General features: G+C 42.1%; 1 protein-coding gene across 3 annotated transcripts in view; it reads right to left on the bottom strand.

Annotated features, from left to right (window-relative positions):
- TTC39B (tetratricopeptide repeat domain 39B) overlaps positions 1 to 21,729 on the bottom strand; it is a 76,294-nt gene extending 54,565 nt beyond the window's left edge. Inside the window, exon 1 of one of the 3 annotated variants that reach the window (XM_032095672.1) lies at positions 21,567 to 21,729. In XM_032095672.1, the coding sequence (XP_031951563.1) occupies positions 21,567 to 21,620 (54 nt within the window). In that variant the 5' untranslated portion in view covers positions 21,621 to 21,729. Of the gene's footprint in view, positions 1 to 10,209; positions 10,266 to 21,566 lie in introns of those variants that run through there. The other 2 variants (XM_032095671.1, XM_032095673.1) reach the window with 2 other exon arrangements.
- Between the last annotated feature and the right edge of the window lie 2,213 nt (positions 21,730 to 23,942).

The following is a 23,942-nucleotide window of genomic DNA, read 5'->3' as shown; positions in this document are numbered from 1 at the left end:
ATTTAGTTAAAGCCTAGAAAGTTTCTATTTTCAAGTGCTCATTCCAACACTGCAAGTTCCAGCTGACGCAGCTGAAATGCCACAGCAGTTTCCAGAGGTGCTCATTCATTTTGGTCTACAGTAAAGCAGACTACTTAATGCAAGGGAAGTGTTTTTACTGAGCACCAATGAAGGGCATTGTCAGGCACTAGCCATGACAAGTTCCTTCAAGACTAAATGTGACCTCTACACTTTAGCACAGTTAGCACAGAGCATCCCTTCCATTATTCACATGGTGGAATAGACTGAGCTGGATGCAGTCCTTCATTCATTTCCTCTGCCTCATCCAGGTCGGTCCTGCAGCAGGTCCCAAAGGTCCTGCTCCAGTATGTCCTTGCTATAATGGCGTCCTGTCCACGGGACATGCACACAGCAGAAATCTTCAGGAAATATGAACTGTAGTTAAATCCACAAGAAGGACAACAAAGCCTTTTTTCAGACATTCTACTCAGAAAAATAAATATATGCACATGTAAGGTAGTACCAAGAGAAAGAGTTTAAACACTATGACTCTCAATACAATGCTAGTTCATGCTGCAATCCACAGATTTTTAGTGCAGTTTTTCCAGAGGACACGTTAGTACAAGAATTTAAACCACATAACTATACATAAAGCTGCCACTAGATGGCATGACAGAAACTGACTCAGACCTTTCCAGATTTCAGAAAATCCTTAGCCCAATATTTAACAAAATAAAGCTGTCTCAAAATTATGTTTCTTGAAGCGCACAGCTTTTTGGGGTTTTTTTGGTTGATAAGTGCATTGTTTCTTGAAATCTTTATGATGTATCCTTTTCAAGATGCAAGCAGACTTAAAAACAATTAAGTTTACATAAGTTAGAGATACTAATCTTTTGTGAAGCGAAGAAAGTCAGTCATACAGAGACATAAATGGTCACAGTGTACTAACTGAAAAACTGAAGAGTTCCTGTCCTCCAGCAATGAGAGAAGAAACCATACACAGCAAACACTTCACCTCTCAAGCCTCTCAAAAGTAGCATCTAAGGGAGACTCTTCAACTCCTGCTGCTACAACTTCAACTAATATAGGACCATCTATCAATATCTACATTTTTTTCTAATGCACTGGCAAAATTTCTTGCCTTGCTTATTAGAGAGATCCTAATATCAAATGTGAACTCTACTCTCTTCCACATTAATCATAAATCAACTCTAAGGAAATTTCAGACTACATCCTGTAAGTCCTAAATTTTTCTTTTAAATTCACTAACTGTTTTGTCAAGCTAAACACTGCTCTTTTGTTTAAACACTGCTCTTTTCCAAGTGAAGCAGGCCAACTTGATCAATCCAAATTATTCCTTTAAAATCCAGATTTATGACAAGATGACTGCCAAGTAGGGTATGAAGCATCTAGGTTCCCCCCACTGAAAACAACATAACTTCAGAAAATAGTATCTAGATACACCAGCCACAATTTGGAGTCCACACTGATTGGGCAAAGAAAAAAGCCCCACTGAAAGCATTAGCTCAAAAATATAAACATAACATGAATAAGGGTCCTTATTAATTCAACAGACAAATGAGAAAATAACAATGAAAAAATTCTCCCCAGAATTTAATACTACTGCTATACCACATTACTTGTCCTTGTCATAGCTTTTTTGTCAGTATTAAATAAACAACAGTTCTAAGATTACTTGAAAAACCATAGACTTAACAGTAACACCCTCGTTGGGAAGCCCATATATTAAGACATTGCAAAGGATGGGAATCTATGAAAACAGTTACATATTTAGCAAGCACATGCACTTCAAGATGCTTTTGAAAAACAAAACTTCTATTCAAATATGGGTACATCTAATTACTTTTTTACTCTTTTGCCTTTTGTAATTCAGTCCCATCTCAAAAAAATTCATCCTTCTCAAAAAACAAATCATTGCTAGGTGAAAATTATGTACAATAAATCCAGTCCTTGGCCTCAGGCATGCTGCCCTGCCTACTCACTGCCTGCAGCTGTCCATAGGAAGCTCAGCTACCAGTTTGGAGGTTGGTGATTAGATTCTACATAAAGAGAAAAAAGGCTTCACTGAGAGATCCAAAATTTCTCAACTGAAAAGGAGGGATAACACTGAGCACCCAGGCTTGTGCAACTTTAAAATAAATAAGTAATCAATGTCTCTCTTGTGTAATTATTGGCTTGTTGCACACCAGTTAACAAATCTGATTTTTGTGAACAATAATCTGAAACATCGAATGTCAGAAACCACTACTTCACAAAAAAGAATGATGGAGGTGAACAACAGAGGAACTCACTGGTCTTAAATTACGAAAGTTTAGCTTGTGATACTGCTCAGTCCAAAACAAATACATTCAGCTAAGAAAATTGGGTTTGATTCACCTGCAGTTAGGAGAAGTAGGGTAACACACCTACACACATCTACAAACTGCAGACAGTATCTGAACAAACTAAAAAAAGAAAAGTAGTTCTGAGAACTTGACTCATGAAACATAATCTGTTATGGACACCTTTCCTGCATACTAACAATCAGATGACAGTGTCACAAGGACAGAATTCAACTGTTGCTTAAATGGGCAGTTGCATGAGAAAACACTACTTAGGACTGCATATTTTTCCACATGTCAACAAAGAAAAAAACCCAGCATTACAGCAGGACCCAAAAGCTAATTTGTCACATATCTTCAGCTAATTCAAAAAGTATTGATGTAAAGAATAAGTATTTTGATGAGCCAAATAAAAGTTGATTTCATCTCAAAAATACAGGATGCTTTTCACTTCCTAATATTTCTGTTGAACTGACAATACTCCACATTATAAAGGACTTAAAAAATCCTAACTTTTTAGCTGCTTCATTAGACCTCATAGTAATTTCTTACAGAAAAGAGCAGTCTACTCTACGAACCAGCAGAAAAGTAACATGGAAGTTAAACTACATCTTTACGTTTACCATCAAAAAAATCTCCCAGACACAGGAAAGAAACATCATTTCAATGTTGTCTTGGCAGAGAAACAAATTGGGGGAGTAGAGGAAGGAAAAGATATCTCCAACTCTTCATCTCTGTCACACATGCTTTATTTGACACTTTGACACCAGATCCTGGTATTAACAATTAATAGCCTAGGAACAGAAACACATGAATAACACTCAGTTCAAAGAGGAAGGAGATGATGAAGCTGTTACAAAACAGGAAAATTATTTCCCCTTGCCAGAGACAGAAATAGCCTTGAGGCAGCAAGAATGGAATGGAAATGCACAAGTTCTGTTCTATAATCAATTCTCACATCAGAAGTAAAAAGTGAAATTCATTTCTTTAGAAGAAAAAATGCCCATCTTTTTGTGCTTAGTTATTATTTCAGACTTACTGGTTTGAACTATAAACATAACTCATCTGCTTTTTAAAAATTCTCAAGATTATTTGCCTAAAATACCAGTGTTTTTCCAGAGAGCTGCGTGGACAGACAGTGGTGGCTGTTTTGGAGGAGCTGTGTTTTCCACTGCAGGTGAAGAACTTCAGCAGTCAGAAACCAAAGATCAAGCTTGGTAATTCAGACTTACTTATTCGCTCTCATCTAAATGGAACATTCCACATTCAAGACATGGTTGGAGGTCATGCTTTAACAAAAAAAAAAAAAAAAACCAAAACAACAAAGTAAAACCAAACCACAAAAACAAAACAAGACACCAAATACCACAACCCCAGAAACACACATACACCAAGAAGAAACCAGGAATTGGTAAGGTAAAGCTCACTTTTGCTAGAAGTTAGGTTAACTAAAGAGCTGATGAACAATTAGAAATTAAAACAAATTTCAGTGTCATTTAGCTCAAAAATTAGATGTCAGTAACCACAAGAGCAAAGGTTTCTCCATTACAGTCTGGAAAGCAGTGGCCTTTTCATGCTGCTGGTCCCCTAAACATCTCCAGAAGATACAAGAAAATTGAGTCTTAAAAAAAAAAAATCTACCCTCCATTTTTTACAGAGAACAGAAATTTGCAATGAAAACAACTGCTATAATTAAGAGCAGCTAATTGACATGTTATAGAAAGTGGACAATTCCTACTCTGCCTTCAGCTGCAGGCAAGCCAGACAATCCTTAGACAGCCATACTGTATAAACCAGGGCAGGACCAAGAACAAACCTCAAACGAAGGAACTGCAGTCAGATGTCGTCGGTCAGGCTGGTTGCGTACCACAGGCAGCCTCAACATTAAGGTTTTTCTGAATATACTTGTAAAGATGGGGCACAAGGCAGTCACACTTTAATAAACTGACATCAGTCTCACTTACTCTGAACAACTGGATGATCTTCTACTGTTTTAAACACCTCTCCCTCATGACTGAAAAGTGGAAATCAGCAGATTCAGTTACACACTCACCAAGGAAAGAAAGCATCATGACTACTTTACTTTAATTGACATACAAATGGCTGCTGTCAACAATTATCCACGTTCAGATTCATATCCAGAATGCTGCACATAAAAGCAGAATACAGTTTCAGTTAAAGTTCGCTAAACACCAACACAGCTCTCCTTACTGTTTACAGTGGCACCTTCTTGCCATTTGACCTGCAGTTGCTTCTGCACAGAAAGCACTTCTAAGAGGCAGAAGAATAGGGTAGTAGCATAGAACTTCACTGCTGCAGTAAAGCTTTGATCTTCCTAGTTGATCATCTTTCCTGTCCGTCTCACACAAACCTGCTTGGTCATCCCCAAGACCAAGGGAGTGTCATGTAGTTTCTATTTGTTTGAAAGTGGTACTAGAAAAAAACAAACCAGAATGCAACAGAACAAACAAATGACATACTCAACCAAGAGTACAACATTCAGTACCTTTGTACCAAAGTGCACTCCTCATTGAAAATCTCTACAAATATTGCATATATCTCTATTCTGGTCAGCTTCATTAGACAAAACTGATTGCCTAGCAATCCTAAACTGAAAGGCAAGTACAAACAGACACCTTGTCTGGATACATCTTCCTATTGTAAGAAGAGAGACTTGAGAAGAATGTGAAGGCAACTAAAGAGCCTGAGAAGATAGAGAGGATACATAAGCATTCACCTCAAATCAGATCACTAAGTTTGTGTTTCCTAGCCATAGGAAAGATTATTCAATCAAATTAACTCTTCTTGTAGCAGGCAAGCCTCTAAGTATTGCAAGAGCTTTGTGCCAATATCATTAGTTTTCATAAAAACTTGTACCATCATTCACTCATTTCACTGAAATTGCAAAACACCACACTGAAATCAAAGAGCATTTTAGGATGCTATTTATTATGTCCGTAAACTTAGCAAGATCTCTGCTACATCTTTCTAGTCCTAATAATTCTAACACCATAACCAGCAAGTACTAGGTACATCTGTATTTTCCAGGACACTGGACATAAACATGGATGAGATATCATGGCTGAAAGACCAATCTGATAAAGACTTTCCTACTTTTAGCCACATGGCTTAACAATAAAACTTTAGTAAACGTCTGCCAGCTTCCAATTAAGACTATTCAGTTATTATTATCATTCAGTAAAAGACGTAGACACAATAGAATTTCAGAGACAGGAACAGAGGGTACTGTCAGACACTAACTGAAGGTAAAGCAGCAGAAACAGAGCAAGTGCTTACTCTCTTAACTTGCTTGTAAGCAGTCAAGGCATGAGCAACTTGAAAGTCACTAGCCACACTGCAACTCAAACCAAAAACCTTGGTCTTTCCCATTCTGGCAAGGTTAATATTTCCCAGCCAGTGACTTACCATCTATTCGAGTTCATAACTGGCTATCTTCTATCAAGTTTAACTTTCCATGAGTGGGTAACACAGAAACTTCAGCTCAGTTTAGTCAATGGATCACTAGACAGTCTGCTGATAACAAAATGTTATCACTTCAAGAGATAGGATGTCAGTAGATAAGAAGCCAAGGTACTTTTTGCCCTCACTTGAGTCAACACAACCTACCAAATAAAGTAAAAGCTACATAAACAGGAAAGAAAAACGCAGTTGAAATACCCATTTAACAAACACCAGAAAACACAGCTCTTCTTGGAGCTGGAGTATCTTGCTTCCTGTCTCATAAGGGTAGGTCTATTTAGCAGTCCCATCTAACCTTCCCACCTTCATTTCCATATTTCAGTGTTTGTGATGTGACTGATGAGGCAGAACCTGACAGTTTTTAGTTATACATATCCAACTTATATCAGGATGGATCAAACACAAAGATATAGTGAAAGTCAAGCTACAGTTAAAAATTAAGAGACAGTTTTGAATCAACATAAGAAATAGACACAGTGGAGTCTACCTCCCGGTAAAGTAAAATATAGATAGCCAAGAGGACGAGTGCATTGTGTTGTCCTGGACTTTACTAAGCAATTTCATATAAAGATGCTTGATACTTACTGCTTCCAGTAAGTATCTAAAGCTACCCGGAAAAACCCTAACTATGGTTCACTATGCACTTAATATAGACCTATCCACACAAAAGCCAATTACAGCTTCTTTAGAGGGATATTTTGACAGTGTTCCAGAACGCTTATCAACTACAATGTAATCAACAACCCTAAGTAAGTCTCATTAAAGATATACTACCATGCAACTGGTGATATTAATACTTTCCAGAGATGATGCCAAACTGGGGAACAGAATAGGTTTACCTCATATTGATTTCCTTATGATTAATAATGGCCAGCTTTGCCTATAACTAATAAAAAAAGATTAAAGGGGCATGAAAATGAGCATCTTGGGTTTTAACCTTCCCCTGTCTTCCTCAGGTTAAATATCCTCTTGACTATACAACTGGTTACTCATTTGTAAATAATGTGTCAGCAGTTGCTGCATATTTAGCACCACAAGGTTACAGTTAAAAGCAATTTAAATGGTTTTTCTTAACTGTTTCATTTTCTGTAAAACAAGATCTTGCTTCAGTAACAGTAATTCCAACAACCCTATTTTTGATAAAATTATTCTTACTTCAGAACATCAAAGCCTCTATATTTTCTGATCCGTTAGCAGTACTAACTGCAGTAAGAGAAGAGACCTTTAGAAGTCAACATTATCTAGACTTAAAAGTGGCTGTAATACAGGATTAAAGCAATGACTTTTGTCCAGAGCACAGCTTGTTGTCTCTGTGCAAGACCAGCTTCCATCTCTTCTGGAAAACACTTTATTTATTTTCATTAACAGAAAAGTATTGTCTCAAGGTTGTGGTAACTTAACTTCATTACTAGTCTAAAATTACCTAATTATTAACTGATTTATGTATGTGTTCTAGAGAGTTTGTTCTTTCCACCAGAAAAAAAAAGCCAGACAAACACCTAACACAGAAATACAGCGTCACATTCAGACCAAGTGTCACATTAAATTACACTAAGCAGAATCAGATCTTGACTTAACCAGCCATTAAGCTAAAGTGTTAGTTCTTCCTGGGCTCTTTACAAGTGAACACAAAAAGAACACATTCTCATTTAAAGTTACAATAATTCTTACCAAGAAAAAAACCCAGAAAAACCTTACAAGTAACACAAAAAATTCATTAACAAAGTAACAGCCTATTAATGCCCCCTAAATTTTGGTAATGTGTCAAGTGTTCATGAAAGTCTACAGCTTTCCTTCTTCAGTCAAAACCCCCCAATGGTATTTCTTCAGGCATTGCGGGACAGCTGCATGATCCAGAGAGACACGGAACAGACTACACTGGTGCACTGAAAGCAGCCTGTTTCCCAGTCAGAAGTTGTAACATTTAACACACATTGACAGTTGTAGTTCCACCCCCCGGCATGCACATCCCCCATACAACTTACTGACCTCTTGGGGAATCTATAGCCTTTGAAAGTTCTAGCTGGCATGTAATAACAAGGACAGGATAAATGCACAGTTGTTACCAGATTTGTCACTCCTTCTACCCAAAGGGTCAGTTTACCACAAATATAAGTTTACAGTATGTCAGTGCGTCTAGGCAACCATTCACGCGCACATGCTCCCTCCTCCTCCTCCTGAGTACTCATGGGCAGTCAGAGTTCCTCTACAGCAAGCCACACCACAGAAAGTGTCTCTGGCTCTCGTGAGTCACACTGTGGCAAAGGAAATCCCGCATCACCACACGACAGTCCAATCCAAAGCACTGAACCTCCCTGTGCACGCTTCTTCCTTCCGCCAGCACCCAGAGACACAGAACATAAAATAGCCAAACATGTTACAAGAGGCGTAGAGAACGGCTTGTAAATTATGGAAGGAGAAGTATCAGACAATTTTTCCAGGCTGCCAGGAAACTATTTATGTCATAGCTGATCTCTGCCTACTGCTGGTATCTTTATCCATTTTCACTACAGCCCACAGTCATTATATTCTAGAAAGTTTTTATCAATTTGTAGAAGCTGTTGCAAAAGTCTTTGAAATTTCACACGGATTTTTTAATTACTTCTTCAGACCACACCAACACTTACCAAAGGGTGAGTATTTTTTAATGTTAGAAAGATACCACTTAGGCCAAATTCTGCAACTATTAAAATCTAAGTTCAGCAGCTACCAGACCCCATCTACTGAAGAGACCAAGTGCTATGGTATGATCTACAAAGATACAAACCACAAAACTAATACAGAGTTTAGCCTCTCAGCATAGAACTGCTTTATCTCCTCTACAGCAAAGATCAGACCCAAAACAAAGAAAACTGACTAGAAACAAAACTTTCAGTCAAGGACAAGAGGAGCATGTTTCAGAGACAACTGCGAAGGCAAGCTCTACCTCCTTGGTTGCCATCACAAGATGTAACCTCAGCTTCCCCTTCCTGCACTCCACCTGCCCTCCTAACACCAGAGTACTTCCACAAACATCAAACACAAAGCAACATGTTATGCGGGTTTAAAAAATAAAAAAGAAACTAAGCCAAAATATTAACCACACTGGATGTCAGCTCTTTCAAGGATGTCAGGTGACTTCCTTTCTCTACTCCACTGGAAGGAGACACACATACAGAAACACTGACAGGAATACAAGGCAACTGTACAAATGCCATTAACCAAGATAAACTGCTTTTTGTCGAGAAACTAGCTAACACAGGACCACAAACTACGTCCCATGTTGCAACTCAAACTACTCAGAGAAAGCACATAAGCCACTTCTACTAAGCAATCTCTAGTCTTTTTCCCCATGATCCTTTTTTTACAATACCTTCAGTTGTGCTCAGGCACAGCTACCTGTGATGACACACACGTAAGCTGAACATCCTGTCTGATTCAGCACGAAACTCCCAATGCAAGGCATCATGAACACAGAGTTGTACAGTCTATCCAGTAAGTACTTGCTTACTTTCCATTAGAGACATGAACATCCTCCTCTTCACTCACACACATTACTATTTAAAATTACAAGCACACTTTTTCACTGTTCCAGTGTAAAAACTCACAACAAGCACTAACTGAGAAAGCAGTTAGGAGTTAGTTCCATGGTGGAACTCCAAACTGCAGAAGAGAATAAATACAGAGCACAATTTCCCGGAAGACCCTCCTACCTGGGACCTGATTTGTGACACTGGCATGACCCTATATTTCTGTTTCCAGTTCACAAAAAAGAACAAAGCCAGGAAAACCTGCATTTAGTTTGCACTTCTACTCCAAACATATAACTTAATATACGCAGCAGCTAAAAATCCCACCGTTCAAGTAAGTAAAATGGACTTCTAAACAGCCTACCATTTTTTTTTTTTTTACTTGGGTCTTAAGACTCCTTTGGTGTCACTTGCTGAGAAATATGCTCACTGTGAAGCTTAACTATACAACTTCAGCCATCCCTTCAATTCGGCATGACTTGAAATTACATAGTTCACACTAATCAGAAAATACAGCACTTTGGCAAAGCATCAACCCAAGTTTGCCATCTTCTAAAAGTGAATGGCCATGAGCTACCCCATCCTTTCCAGAGCTATAACCATACATGGCTCTTTAATCCAAATTACATTAAAAGACAGACACTGAGCCACTACTGACTGTCTCTTTCCCAAGGTTATGAGGACACTTTGCTTAAGCTCAGTAGACCACACCTTAACAGAGCCAGCTACTTCAGTGGTGTCAAGTAGGACTATACAGGACAAATATGTTTAACTGGATTTCGCAGAGCTGCACACGTTTTTCCTGCTCAGATTCTCGATCTGGACACAGCACAGATTTAAATATTCTTTAGCACCATGCTGAAACCACCAAATCTTACCTTAAAATTCCTCTTCTGGTCCAAACCACACACTTAAATTTAGGTAGACTGCTTTGTCTCCAAAGTTTAGTTACTAAGCTTTTCACACTTCCCTTGACAAGAAACACAATAATTAACATTTTAAGATTATATCTTTATCATCTATTAACAATAATACAATATTTAGATTTAAATGGCTCAAACACCACTGTTCTCCCTCAGTGCAGTTAACAGCATTACTTTTCAAAATACTTTTCTTACTGGGAAGAGACAAAAAAGCTGTATCTCAGGAAGTACTCAGTTATGCTACAGTTTATCAAAAAAGTCAAAAAGCACTCAAGCTTCACATCCCACATTATATATGGCTTTTCTCAAAGTCATTATTTTAAATTGGTTTTGCAACAAATTACCGTTTCCCCAAATTAAATTGGGAGGGGTTTGCAGAAAATGTGGAATACTTCAGTTTTTGCAGGTTTCTTCAGCTCCTTCTAGCCAGCTGAGCTAGAACAACCTCGAAGATCTGTGTAAGATGCCTCCTCTGCTGGTTTTGGCTGGAGTAGAGTTAATTTTCTTCATGGTGACTGGTATAGGGCTGTGGTTTGGATTTGTGCTGAACACAAGATAATACAGAGATGTTTTTGTTATTGCTGAGCAGGGCTTACACACAGCCAAGGCCTTTTCTGCTCTTCATATTCCAGTCTGGGGAGGAAGCTGGGAGTGCATGGGAGGTTGGGAAGAGACACAGCAGGGGAAGGAAATTCAAACTGACCAGACGGGTATTCCAGACGATACGGCATCATGCTCAACATGTAAACTGAGGGAGAAGAAGAAGAAAGCAGGGAAATGTATGGAGTGACAGCATTTGTCTTCCCAAGTCACTGTCACCTGTGATGGAGCCCTGCTGTCCTGGAGATGGCTGAACACCTGCCTGCCCATGGGAAGCAGTGAATTAATTCCTTGTTTTGCCTAGCTTGTGTGCACAGATTTTGCTTTCCCTATCAAACTGCCTTTATCTCAATCCACTAGTTCTCTACCTTTTACCCTTCTGATTCCCTCCCCAGTCCCACTGGTGGGGGAGTGAACGAGCAGCTGCATGGTCTGTTGGCTGGGCTTAAACCATGATAAACCTAAAAATAGGTGGATTTACCAAATCCACAACTGGTAATTCTACTTCTCCACCATATTTCCAGTGGCAAGCTCAGGTTTTGCCACAGGATCATAGAGTAGCCATTTAACCATAAATTACTATACATACTAAAGGGAAAAAAAGAAGAAAAAAATATTAAGTATTTTCCAGCCCTGGAAACTTAGTAAGTTTGCAGAAAAGGAAAAAAAAATACAAAAAATTAAAAAAACATGGCACAGACATGAAGTTACTAAGTTACCTAGCTGCTTCACTGGATTTGGTAACAACAGTCCTAAGAGAGATAACCCAGATAAAACATCTTCATCCTCATCCATTATTTCTTGGTGACAATAAAAGTGAGTGTGATGTACTCTATAATCACTATAATCACACTTCGCACAACTAAAGCTAACAGAAATATTTCTTCTTTCCTCTGGGCACCCACTACAAGTTACAGACAAGTATTCCTACTCACCTACTCAACACTACACTTTTTAGAAGAACCAGTACTGCCAAGAGGTGCTGGACACACAAATTACTATCTTCAGAAACAGGTTTTCCACAAACCTCCTCTCTGTTTGGATGACAGACTGTCCTCATACACCCTCCAGTAAGAGGATTTCTGCAGAACAAAAGTGTGTGTGAGGTTAACTTCTGGAGATGACAAGAAATCAAAGCAGTGCTGCACACCCAAACAACTGGCTTGCAAAAGTTTATATACCACTCTATTGCAAAGTGAACGCATAAGAGAACTGGAGTAAAAACATGATACACTCTCTGCATCATAACCAAAAATACAGTTGCTACTAAGATTAGATTATCTTGCTTTAGTATGTGGTAACAGCATTACTTCCTTACTCCAGAATAAGATGACAGGCCAGTCTTTACTCACTTGATAAGAAAACTTTACCGTTACCACTTGGCATTTGGGCATAAGTCCACAGGTCTGTGATATTTACTTACTGTTGACTTAGCAGAAACCTTTTTTTGAACCTGAGAGGGCTTAGAAAAGCAGAAGGAATTTTTAGCTCTCACACACAAATTCTCACATTTCTGACTATTTAAGCAGACGCTTGACCAACTGTGGCACACAGATCTTGGCCACGACCAGGCTTTTATCAGAACACACATCAACAGCAGTGTGTATCCAACTCTCAGACTGCTTCTCAAGACTTTAGCTGCACAGTTTTGCTCCCTTTTCAAAATGAGTGCAGCGATCCATCATTTATGTTTCCTCTAATATAATACTGTTTCTATTGATCCAGAAGAAACAGCATGTGTTAAAATTACTGCCCACATAGGTGTGCTGGGCCGTATTCCTGCCAGCCTGACACCAGCAACTGTGATCTTATCTCCGCCTCCTGTGCTGATGCCACACAGGAAAAGAAAGCCATACTAGCTGCAATAGCAAGGAAAGTTTCAGATAAGTCCTTATGGTTAGGCAAGCTATAGGAGATTTACTTAAGACAGGAGGCATAAGATCAGACATGCCTATCACCTAGTCCTACGTTGAGTCATCCTGGTCCATGCTGCTAAGTAACACATAGTCTGCCAAGAAGCAACTAAGTTCCTTTTCTATTTCAACACATAAACGGGCCCAACAAGAACCTTTATCCAAACCAAGGCATCAACTTCTAGCAGTTTCAACAAGCTCATCCAGTCTAAAGGTTTTTCCAAGCATATTGGTGCCAATATGTCAGCAAAAGAAGAACAAATATTTGCAGAATCAAACGTGTTTCCACAAATTCATAACTCTCACATAAATTGACTGGAACTACAAGAAACAATCCATTCCCCTTTAAGCTTATATATGAAACAGAACTGTCTTTCTAGAGCTGTGGGTGGCTCAACTCCAGCAGTGCTCAAGGCTAGGATGGACATGGCCTTGAGTAACCTGCTCTAGTGGGAAGTGTCCCTGCCCTGAGAGGGGGAGTTGGGTCTAGATTATCCTTCATGTCCCTTCCAATCCCTTAACATTCTGTAATTCCACAGTGGCTGGAAGCTTTTGGCTACCATTACCAAGACAACTGTACAATTTACAGCTGTAATGACAGTAACTTCCACTGCTCCAAGAAAAGGCTACATTAAAAGATATTGGATGCTTCTTCCCACAGTAGAATAGAAGCAGTTCAATATACAAAGAATGCCCAAAACCTTAAGAAAAAAAGCTAACTCTCCCTTTTGGTTATACCATTTTCCATTCATATACAAGTATCACCACCTCATACCCCTCCTCAAAAAAAAAAACCAAACAAAAACCAAACCAAACCTCAGAAAAGAGAAGTAAAAGCAAATTTACTTCCTTTTTCAAATTCACTTCATAGATGTATAGCTTTCCCAGTTTACATCAGCTCTGCCTCCCTAAGAGGCACATGGTGCTTCCTACAGTGACCCCACCTTTTCCCATATCTTCTGCACCTTTTATCTCTTGCTCTGAGAAGAAACAGCTCACAGGTTAATAATAGTGAATATTAAATGAGAAAATTTAATTGGAACACTCCATACTCCTTTTTCCCTCCAGAAAATCAATAAAGGCTTGGTTTTTTTACGTACCCAGCTTTCAAATCTGGTCATAGTCAACCAAGGAACTCAAATGCACGACTCTAGGAAGCCAAATAAGAAATGGAAAACACAAAAACTAAAAGTAAGCCATCTCAGAACAACATAGGTAGTATAAAATTGGAGTACATGTCCTTACTTTGAAGAGTATACTGTCACAAGGAAGGACAGTACCTTTCAACAGGTACACCTGTAACTAAAGCAAAGTTTTATTTGAACTTAAGAACCTCAGAATACTGGAAGGGGAGACAGCAACCTAATTTTATTCAATAAGAAAGAAATTACTAGTCATGTTTAGTTTTCCACCTGTGCTGCTGAAATAGAATGGTCCTCATGTTAGATGCAGATGTGCTCTGACAGTAGGAAAGACCAACACAGAACCAGGAAAAACAGATGAGCCATGTGCCAAAGCAGAACACTCTGGAAAAAGCAAACAAGAGGAGTACAAATTTTACATTCTTCAGTTGAGCAAAGTCTACTTCTCAAAGAAATAAAACCATACAAGTCAGATGAGGATGTTTAAAAAAAAAAAAATTATCCCTCAAGAGAGAAAGCATCCCCAGTACTGCTTCCCAACTCTGTATTTCCAACACATTCTTCAGTTCTTAAGGTGAAAAAGGCACCACAGTAGCTCGCTTTCAGTTTCTCAAAGTCTCTGTGGAAATGCAGCTACCACTGTCTCTCCCTACTGAGACTCTTCTTCCAGGCTGAAATTACCACACGAAACTTGTGAAGAATCCTCAGCATAAACATGAGAGAGGAAATACCCAGTGCTGCACAGTTCTACAATTTATTCTAAAAGCGCATTATTTATACTAAGCTACTGATGTAAAGAAGCATACCACTAGCAAGTTCTTTCATCGTAAATGCAGCAGCTGCTGCAGCAGTGGATTAAACCCTTGAGTACTTAAACCAAGTACTAACCGGGTTTTGAATTAAAGACGATGCTGGTTTCATTTGAAATTAGCTCTGAAGATCAACTGTCCAGGCTGGTAAAGCCAGCCTATACAGCGCTTATCCCTGCTTGGGCAGTTCAAGAGAGTACAACATGCATCGTAAGACCTTTATTACCTCTATTTTCCTTAATAGCTTAGTTTAGAGGTGAGGCACAGATTAGCTGAATTGGCCAAGCTGTCCTTAATAAAAGCCTGTCACGGCCTGTACCCACAACTAAGCCGGCAGCTAAATACATGCAGATGGTCTCTCACCCCACCACACTTCACATCCGCCACCCCACCCCTCTGGCAGGGCTGTGTTTCAACCCCAGGGCAGTCAGTTTCAGGTGCATCTGACACCTCTCCAAGTGAAAGCAAACTGTGGCCTACACTCTGCTGCCAAAGGGATTGAGAAAAATGCATTAGCAATATCAGTTGCACACCACCTGGCTGCCTTTGATTCCGGCTGTTATTGAAGTTCCAGCATGTCCAGTACAGCAGGACTCAGAGGTGATGTGACTTCATTCAGGCCACAACAGTTTACTGTCAGCCTTCATTCTCCATAGGACTTCCACACTGGCCAAATGGGGCTGTTAAAGCATAAGCAGGTCCTTCTGAGCACTCCTGGGCTCTGGAGTTGACCAATCAACTTCTGGGCGAGAATCATGGTGTCTCTGCTGGGGCTAGGAGAGACACCAAAAGCCCACTGGTACCCTTTTGGGCCCCTGAAATGTACTCTCCTGAGGTACTCATCCTGTGCCAAGGATGCACAGGGCTTCTGGAGCCATCACAGTGCTTTTGCCACTCATTCCCAGTTAGGCTCACTTCAGCCTCCAACACAGACAGCTATTGAGATGACCTTGTCACTTGAGAAGTACAAATAGGTTCTGTCCCTTTATAGCTTGCCTATGCACTGGTGTCTGCTAGAGCCTTATACACCTGTGGGTCTGACATGCTAGGCCATCCGATCTACAGAGTCCAATAAAAATGGTTGTCCCTCTCCTCCACCTGGCTGGAGCAGAGCCCCTCCACTCCTGGTCACTGGACTGTCCACTTACTTCATATAAAGAAAACGGGATTAGAATTTCTTTCCATAGAATTAGGAATAAGATAAGACCTTCCACTCTGGTGAACTGTCCACTGGAGACAGAAGGAGCAACTTTCCTGGTAAAAAAACCATTTGGGATTGTTTTTCCCTACAACTCAGGTACCAATTCCTCTAGGGTTTAAGACAGGTTTTCTATCCCACTTTCTCATGTCTGCTCTGTGATCCCTCAGATAAAAACAGAGAGCAACCCACTGGGTCTACCCCTCTACATCCTCTCTCTTGAGCAGAACACTTACTGTTAATAGCAGAGATACTGGACCATACAGATGGAGAGTAGGATCTATCTTCTTTTTGTTGCTGTAACTTCTGGAACAGTTTTTCCCATTTTTCAAGCAGTTTTTCCACAGCAAAGTCCATAGTGACTCAGTACTGCCAGAACGGGCAAGCCACTCTGCCACCATCACTGCCTCTTTGTCCCCCCAGCTACCCAGCCTTGTCTCATTACCACCAATAAACTGGCACACAATGATGGTGCATGGTGCACGCCACACAAATTACCACCACCATGGATCATGCACACTGGATTTCACCTGGATCTGTGGGTAACTGCACATTGTTTTCATCATAATAAATGATCTCTAGCATGGTTAATTCCCTCAGGTACTGGACATGGTGGTCCACTTGCCTGGGTGACATATAACATCTCCCTTGAAGAGATACCTTTCCTTCACACTTGATAGGAGTCACCTCCAGAGGCTGATGACTTGTGTCATTTTCCTAATTGCCTTGTTAATGCCCCCTTCTGCAGGAAGCAATCCCAGCTGCTTCCCTACCCTAAAATTCCAGGCTACTAGCCCTGTTATTGCAGCACCAGAGCAGGCAGATAACAATGCGCTCATCTGGATGATGGCTGAAGTCACTTCACATATCCCACGGCTCACTCAGGGACAGGTACTGAATTGTTCTCTCTTTTCTGTCTTTTTGTTCTGCTCTTGGGATAGCCCTGCTTCACCCAACTTTACTATGAGCTGACTTCTGTGTCCATTTCTTCTTGTTTATACAAGTGACTGATACCTGTAAGGGTTGTTTCAGCTGCAATGCCTGCCACTGGAGTTGGAGCCTGTCACCCTCTTGTCAGATTTGAAGACCTTCTCTTCCCTCCGAAGGTACTCAGTAGGACTTTCCCCTCATTAAGCCATATTGGCTCTGTCCAATACCTGCACTGTCCTTTGGGTGTTTTTCAGAAATTCCCAGAATACTGTTCTCCACACTTACCGGTCACTGAAGTAAGACTGAGAGGCCTGTAGTTTCCAGGATCACCTTTGTAGTCCCTTCTCTTGGGAAAAATGTTAGCCAGGTTGCAATCAACCTCTCCAAATTCCCAAGACCATTTAAAAATCACTGAAAGAGATCTTGCAATGAATGACATCAGCCAGCTCTTTTGAGTACTCTTGGCTGAATCCCACCAGGCCCCACAGACTTTTAGGGATCCAGCTGGGAGTTTTTCATTGTCATAGCCATGCTCCTCCAGCTCAGGGTGCTGGGACATGCTTAGTCCATTTTCAGTGTTGACAAGAGAGACAAAGAAAGCATTAACATCTCAGCCTTGTCTATGTCCCTGTTTGTGAGGTGACCATCCTCATCCTGTAATAGGCCAATGTTATTTTTGCACTGCCTTTTGCTACTGATATATCAAAGTAAAAACCTTTTTTTTTTTATTCTTCTGACAGTCACGGCCATCTTTTAACTCCAGCTGAGCTTTGGCTGCACAAAATTTCTCCTTACAGTGGGGAGCATCTCTGCATTCCTTCCATGTTACTAACACAATGCTTTTAAAATTTTATTCTAACGTGTTCTAGTCAGGTTTGTTATTATCTGAACTTATCATACCTATCGGGCACCAGAAAAAGACTGTCATGTTTTAACACCAGTCAGCAACCAAGTATCACACAGCCACTCATTTGCTCTCCCCTCTTGCCAGTGAGACAGGAATGAGACTGGGGGAAAAGGTAAAATCCATGAGTAGAGATAAAGACAGTTTAATAGTGAAATAAAGTAAAATAAATAATAATAATAGCACAGAAAGGGGTAAAGAGGAATAAAACCCAAGAGAAAGAAGTGATGCACAATACAATTTCTCACTGCCTGCTGACTGATACCCAGACTGTCCCCAAGCAGTGACTGGCCTCTTCCAGCCAACTCCCCCCAGTTTATATATTGGGCATGATGTTCAAGGGTATGGAACACACCTTTGGCCAGTTCAAGCCACCTGTCCTGGCCATGCTCCCTCACAGCTTCTCCTGCAACTGGTTGCTGGCAGCACATGAGACACTGAGAAAGTTCCTGTTTTAGGGTAAGCACTACTTAGCAACAACTGGAAATCACTGTTATTCAAAGGATTCTCACACTAAATCCAGAACACAGCACAGCACCAATTAACTCTATCCCAGCCAAGGTCAGGACAAAGCCCTAGAGCTGACCACACCAAGGGTACCAAATCACCTTCAGATCTGTGTATAATCTTTAGTCTGGCTCCCTTTGGCCAAGCAAGGAATTCTTTTAGCATCTAGATGCTTCTTGATCATAAAAGTTTATGATCACAAAGGTCTATTCTGTCTAGCCACAACCCTCAGATGCACAAGGACCCCGGTTGGGTTTGTGGGTTAATTTTTTTTAATTGATAGGGAATCCCCAAGTAACCAAGTAAGCTGGCTTTAAGACTTTGAAAAACCAGGGCAGCAAAGAGTGAACTTAATGGGAAGCAGATCTGGCCCGCTATTTTAAGTAATCTTTAGACAGGTGGGGGGGAGGGGGGTGGGGTGGGAAGAGGGTGGATGGGGAGAAGAATTAAAGTTTTGCTTGAAGACTCTCCAGTGGCTAGGAATGCTTTGCCCTTAACGTTAACTATATCTGTCCTAGATTTCCAATCCATTCCAAAGGAATACCGGTATTAATTCTTTTATGGGGTGAGTTCAGTGTCATATAGTGGTTTAAGTGTCGACGGTATATCATGTTTGAGTTCACAACTGGCCACACCATAGGTGGATACTTTGCACACAGCAATCAGGAAACTGCCTCCTAGTAGAGAATGATCACACTTCAACATCAGGGAAGTAACAGTGAACTCAGGAAAATCGTGAGTTTAACAACCATTTATTTTCCCAGATGGCATACCCGTAACACTACCTCATTTATACAGCCTCTTAGGTCTCTGGTTCCTCTTGGTGGGTTTCTTTTCCTTTAAATAAAAAACACCAATGGACTAACACACTTGCGTTAGTTGGGTTAAAAAAAATCACAAGATTTATTTACACTTCATACCATTCCCACTCCTGTTCCCACTGGAAAGGCACAGCTGCAGGACAATGAGACATAAATCAGGAAAAAAAAAAAAAAAAGATAAACATGGTATCTGGCACTTCCTTGAGCTGCAAGAAGCATAAGGAAAAGCATAAATTTTTTTCAGGGACAGACCGCAGCAAGGGACAGCTACCTGGTACCTTATGCTTGGACTTTAGAAGAAGGGTTCTTTGTATCCATCCTGTTAAGTAGGAAACAACTTCAACATTTAGCCTAACATATTCCTCTTCAAAGCTTCAGGGGTGAAGAAGCATTCACAAGTCCCTGCAAAGCAAAATTCTATGCTAAAAGCTATGTTCATATAGTACTAAGCATGTGCACTTAAATCAGGAAGCAGAGCTCCCATCTGCCATATTCTAAGTAAACAGTATTATTTAGATGCACGTAGCTCATAAAAAAAAGGCTTATAGTAGTGTTCTGCTACCTTTGTTTCTCAGCATCATAGACACTGCAAACACCAAAAAAAAGCTAAGACGCTTAAAAACAATTACCACATGCATGAAATCACAACAAGCTTATCAGTAAAGAGACTACAGTGAACCTGTAGGCAAGGACAGTGTACAGTGGTCTAGACAACTTCTGTTACAAAAGCAGTGACCATCTCCAAGATCAAGACAATCATCTGCCCTCTCCTCCTGAACTCTGGAATCTGATCAGGAAAAATTGAAGTACTTTCTCCATTACCACTACAGGTCTGTTTCAGACTCCAAAGAATCAAGCACTAAGCAAACCAAGCACAAGCAAAGAGCATGACGTCTTTTAGGCTTATACAGAGAAAACTACACTTTTTGCAAAGTATTGCTCAAATAACGCCTCTTTCATGTGCTTTTATGCCCACCTTTCAATTTTTTTTCTTGCCAGCTTCTTTTCCTCTAAAAAGTATTAACACTAAACACCAAACTCAATGAAGTATATTCGTTCCTACTGTTCACACAGAACAGCTGGGCTACAACAAAGTTGCTGAATACCTGTTATATCAAGTCTGAATTCTGACTATTTGCTTACTGAGAGCTGCGAGAGCTAGTTAGCAACTTTTTTTTCCCTACTCTGGAAAAAAATCTCGGCTTCACAGAGATGACTCTATGATTTTGCAGTGATTCACTCTAGTACACAATGAGATTCAAGCATTTCACATCCTCTTCACTGCTGCCACATATAACCTTAGGAAATAGAAACTTTCACAGCATGTTCTGAAATACAGGCTAACATATATTCCCGTCTTCTAACCAAGAACAAGAACAAGCTAGTTCCACTGAACTACACAGCATAGCAAGTCCTACGTAGACATTAGTCACTTGCCCTGTTGTACAGAACACTGCCACACCTTAGACATCGGGCACTGAATAAAACCCAGCCTATTACGTACTCATTCATAAATTGTCTTCAGCAAAATCTGGGCAGCTGAAGAAGCTGCTGGATGCACGCAACACTAAAATCGTTCATTCTAGACTGTGCAGTCCAAAATCAAGTCAATATTCCCACACACGCATGCCAGGACTGCGATCTACTGCGTTTTAAAGCACGCTCCAGTTAAAACTGCTTCAGTTTGGCAGTACCATTCCCAAAAGCTCATCTAGGACAATTATTTACAACCACCAGCTTCCCAGAGGTGTTGTCAAGGAACCCTGCTACTGTGTTCTCCTAGACTGACAAGACAACAAAGAAAATCTTCAAGTTCAAGAAGCGACCGTTTTAAGGGATTTCTGCCTGGGCTGTTTCAAGGACCTTTTATAAAACAAGGGCGAAATTACAAACGCAGCTTACATCAACAACAGCTCTGTCCGACTGCATTTCCCAGACCGAGAAACTGCCCACGGAAGACCCCACGCCCACGGGGCCCTCTCGGACACCCCGGCAGCGAGGCCTCGGCCGCGGTGCAGAGCCGGGGGTCGCCGCTGCCCGCACACCTGTCCCTCGCCCCCGAGCGCGGGTTCGCGCCTGCCCGCCCGCCCGCCGCCGGGAGGGACGCACACCGGAGCGGCGGCACGGCACACTGGCACGGAGAGCGCAGGAGCTGGGGTTAAAGAAAAATTAAAAAAAAAAAAAAATTAAAAAGAAAAAAAGAAAAGCAAAGGAGGGGTCGCGGGATGCGGGAAGGGGCTGCCCGCGGCCCCGCCACCGGCACAACTTTCCCCAACTCCAGGCGGCGACTCGCCCCAGCGGCAGCCGGGCCTGCCCCTGTCCTGTCCGGCCGCCCGCCCATCAGCCTCCACCGCGGAGCAGGTGGGCGACAGGGACGGCCACTGCAGCGGAGCCCTCGCCCGCATCTCCCCCGCCGCCGCCGCGCCGGCGGGGACGGCCGCTCGCTGCCCGCACGCCCGGAGCCCCTCGGCAGTCGCCTTCCGTTTACCTCCTCGCCGCCGCCGCCGCCGCTCTCCTCCGTGCCGTTTCCTACGCTCGCCATGTTCCCTCTCCGCTGCCCGCCGCGAAAGATCTCTGCGGCCGCCGCGTCCCGTCCACTGCTCACAACCCAGCGGCGGTGCCGCCCCCCGCCCTTCCCGGCCGCCCCCGCTCGACCCGGCCTAGTCCGGCCCGGCCCCGCTGCTCCCCCCGGTCCGTGCGGGGCCGCACCCTCCGCCTCCTCCTCCCGCCCCGGCCACCCCGCGCCTCCGGCGGCCGCGCCCCCTCGTTTGCATGGCAGGACCAGGACCCGCCCCCGCCGGTCGCGCCCCGCTGGCCCTTGGCGTCCGCCCCCGCCGCACCGCCCGCGCTGCCTCTCGGCCGGGGCGGCACGGGATGTCCCGGAGCCACCGGGCCCGGGCGCGGTCGGAGGGTGCGTCTGGACGGGTCGGAGCAAGCGGAGCGTCGTCCCAAACTGGTGCCGAGGCCCCCGTCCTTCCTCCATCCTGCAACCCCATCTCCAGCAACGCTGCGGCTTCGCGCCACCGTGATGGGCTTCACTGGCCGAGTTGCCGCAAAGATTCTCGCCGGCGTTCCCGCGGTGTCCTTCCAGTCCCCGAGTTTCGTGAGCGGCAGTCCGGTTCAGCACACCTGACCCAGCGCAGCCGGACTGGTGTTCTGTGCCGGGCGGCAGCAGCCTCCGCCGGGGTCTGCCGCGCCGCCCGGCCAGCTGCTCCCGGGCAGGGCAGGGCGGGCTGTGCTCGTGTCTGGAGGGGCCTCGGGTAGCACTGCGTGCACACCCTGCAACTCCGATGTTGTCAGTCAGCTACAGGTATTCCATATCTGATGTCCGCGAGAAACGTCAGCTCCCAGTGGCCAGGCTCTGTGGAAGAATGGTTTCATCACCGTGCTGGCTAACTTGCAAAGGAAGTTCACAGAGCAGCCAGTTCTCTGAGAACTCTTAAGAGTCCCCCACCCTGTCTTATCCTGTGTTTAGTTCACAGTATCATAATGCTGTTTGCTCAAAATCTACCAATTTCCACTTTTTCATATTCTGCCAGCTGAGGTCAATGCCTACTAAAAGACAGGTAGCATGATGCCCACTTCCTACTGGTTAGTTCTCTGTCACAGCCCTTGTTAAAATATACATAGATTTATGATAGTCTGACTTATTAGAACCAGAGAGAGATTAAGAGAGAAAGAATTGAACAGATTCAGCTAACCAGGAGGTAGATACAGTCTAAGAGCTTTTTGCAAGACTTGGGAACACAGTCTAGATAGACACCAGGTCCTTCAGTCTAAAAAGAGGCAGAAGTACAGGCTTTCAAGGTAGACTAACAACTGAAGTGTCCTTACTAATCTTACGTAGACTGCTCTGCTATATCTGCTATTTTTACCCAGCTCAGCTAAGTAAAAAGGGGAGGGCAACCTAACATAAATACGTTCTTCTTTCCTGCAAAATTCAGTTAGGGTAGCACAGACACACTGTTTTCCCTTACTCATGTTGCACTTCAATGAGTTTCTTCACTGGCAACTTTTTGGAAGATACTCCAGTGATATTAATACTTTTCCAGGATTGAACTGAAGCACTTGAAATATACCAATCGTGCAAAAGCAGCAGACAGGCTCATACATGCTTTTTATTTGACTCACAGCACAGTCATGTCTGCCCACGTTAGCTCCACCTGAAACCATTTTTTATGATGCTGTTCTCAAGAATTATTCTGCAAGTTATCATTCTCTTTTGAAGACATGATTCCCTTTCTGTTTTTCATATCCAAAGGCAGTCCCTTTGAAGTATCCTTTAGCTTAGAGCAGCATACTAACTCCATTTCACACCTAGTTTTTAACCACTATTATTATTTAATGGAATACTGTGGGATATGTAGTATATGAGTAGGATAACTAATACATAAGGTCTCAATGAGAACTAATTATGTCATTCTGTAGAAGCCACACATCTAAGCAGTTATGCACTAGCAACGGAGAATAAAAACTTAGCACAATACCTTAAGTTCTTGTAGAAACTGTTAATGGTCTATAGCACCAGCACTTCCAAAGTTAGGCTGGGGAAATCACATTAATGTGCAGAGTTTCTAGTCATGGGTAGTTACTCTATGTGTGGAAGACATAGCTCCGTGAGTCAGAGGTTCAGTTAATGTACTCAGCAAGCTCAAGATCAAGAACTAGTTCATCACCATTTTGGCAAAATTAGCTCTTGATAGGTTTCATTTATATTATTGTATTCTTTCTTCCCCACCAAGTCCTTCAGTTTATTTATACTCTTGGGCAGATTTAGGGCTATATATATCAATGGCCTTTCTCCAGTCAGAACAAAGATGTGTACTAAAATAACCATGGAAGAGATAACTACATCAAATTGTGT

Source organism: Corvus moneduloides, chromosome Z, assembly GCF_009650955.1.
Source record: "Corvus moneduloides isolate bCorMon1 chromosome Z, bCorMon1.pri, whole genome shotgun sequence".
NCBI lineage: Eukaryota > Metazoa > Chordata > Aves > Passeriformes > Corvidae > Corvus > Corvus moneduloides.
The sequence above is the reverse complement of the archived record's forward strand: the minus strand, read 5'-3'. Positions and strand labels throughout refer to the sequence as shown.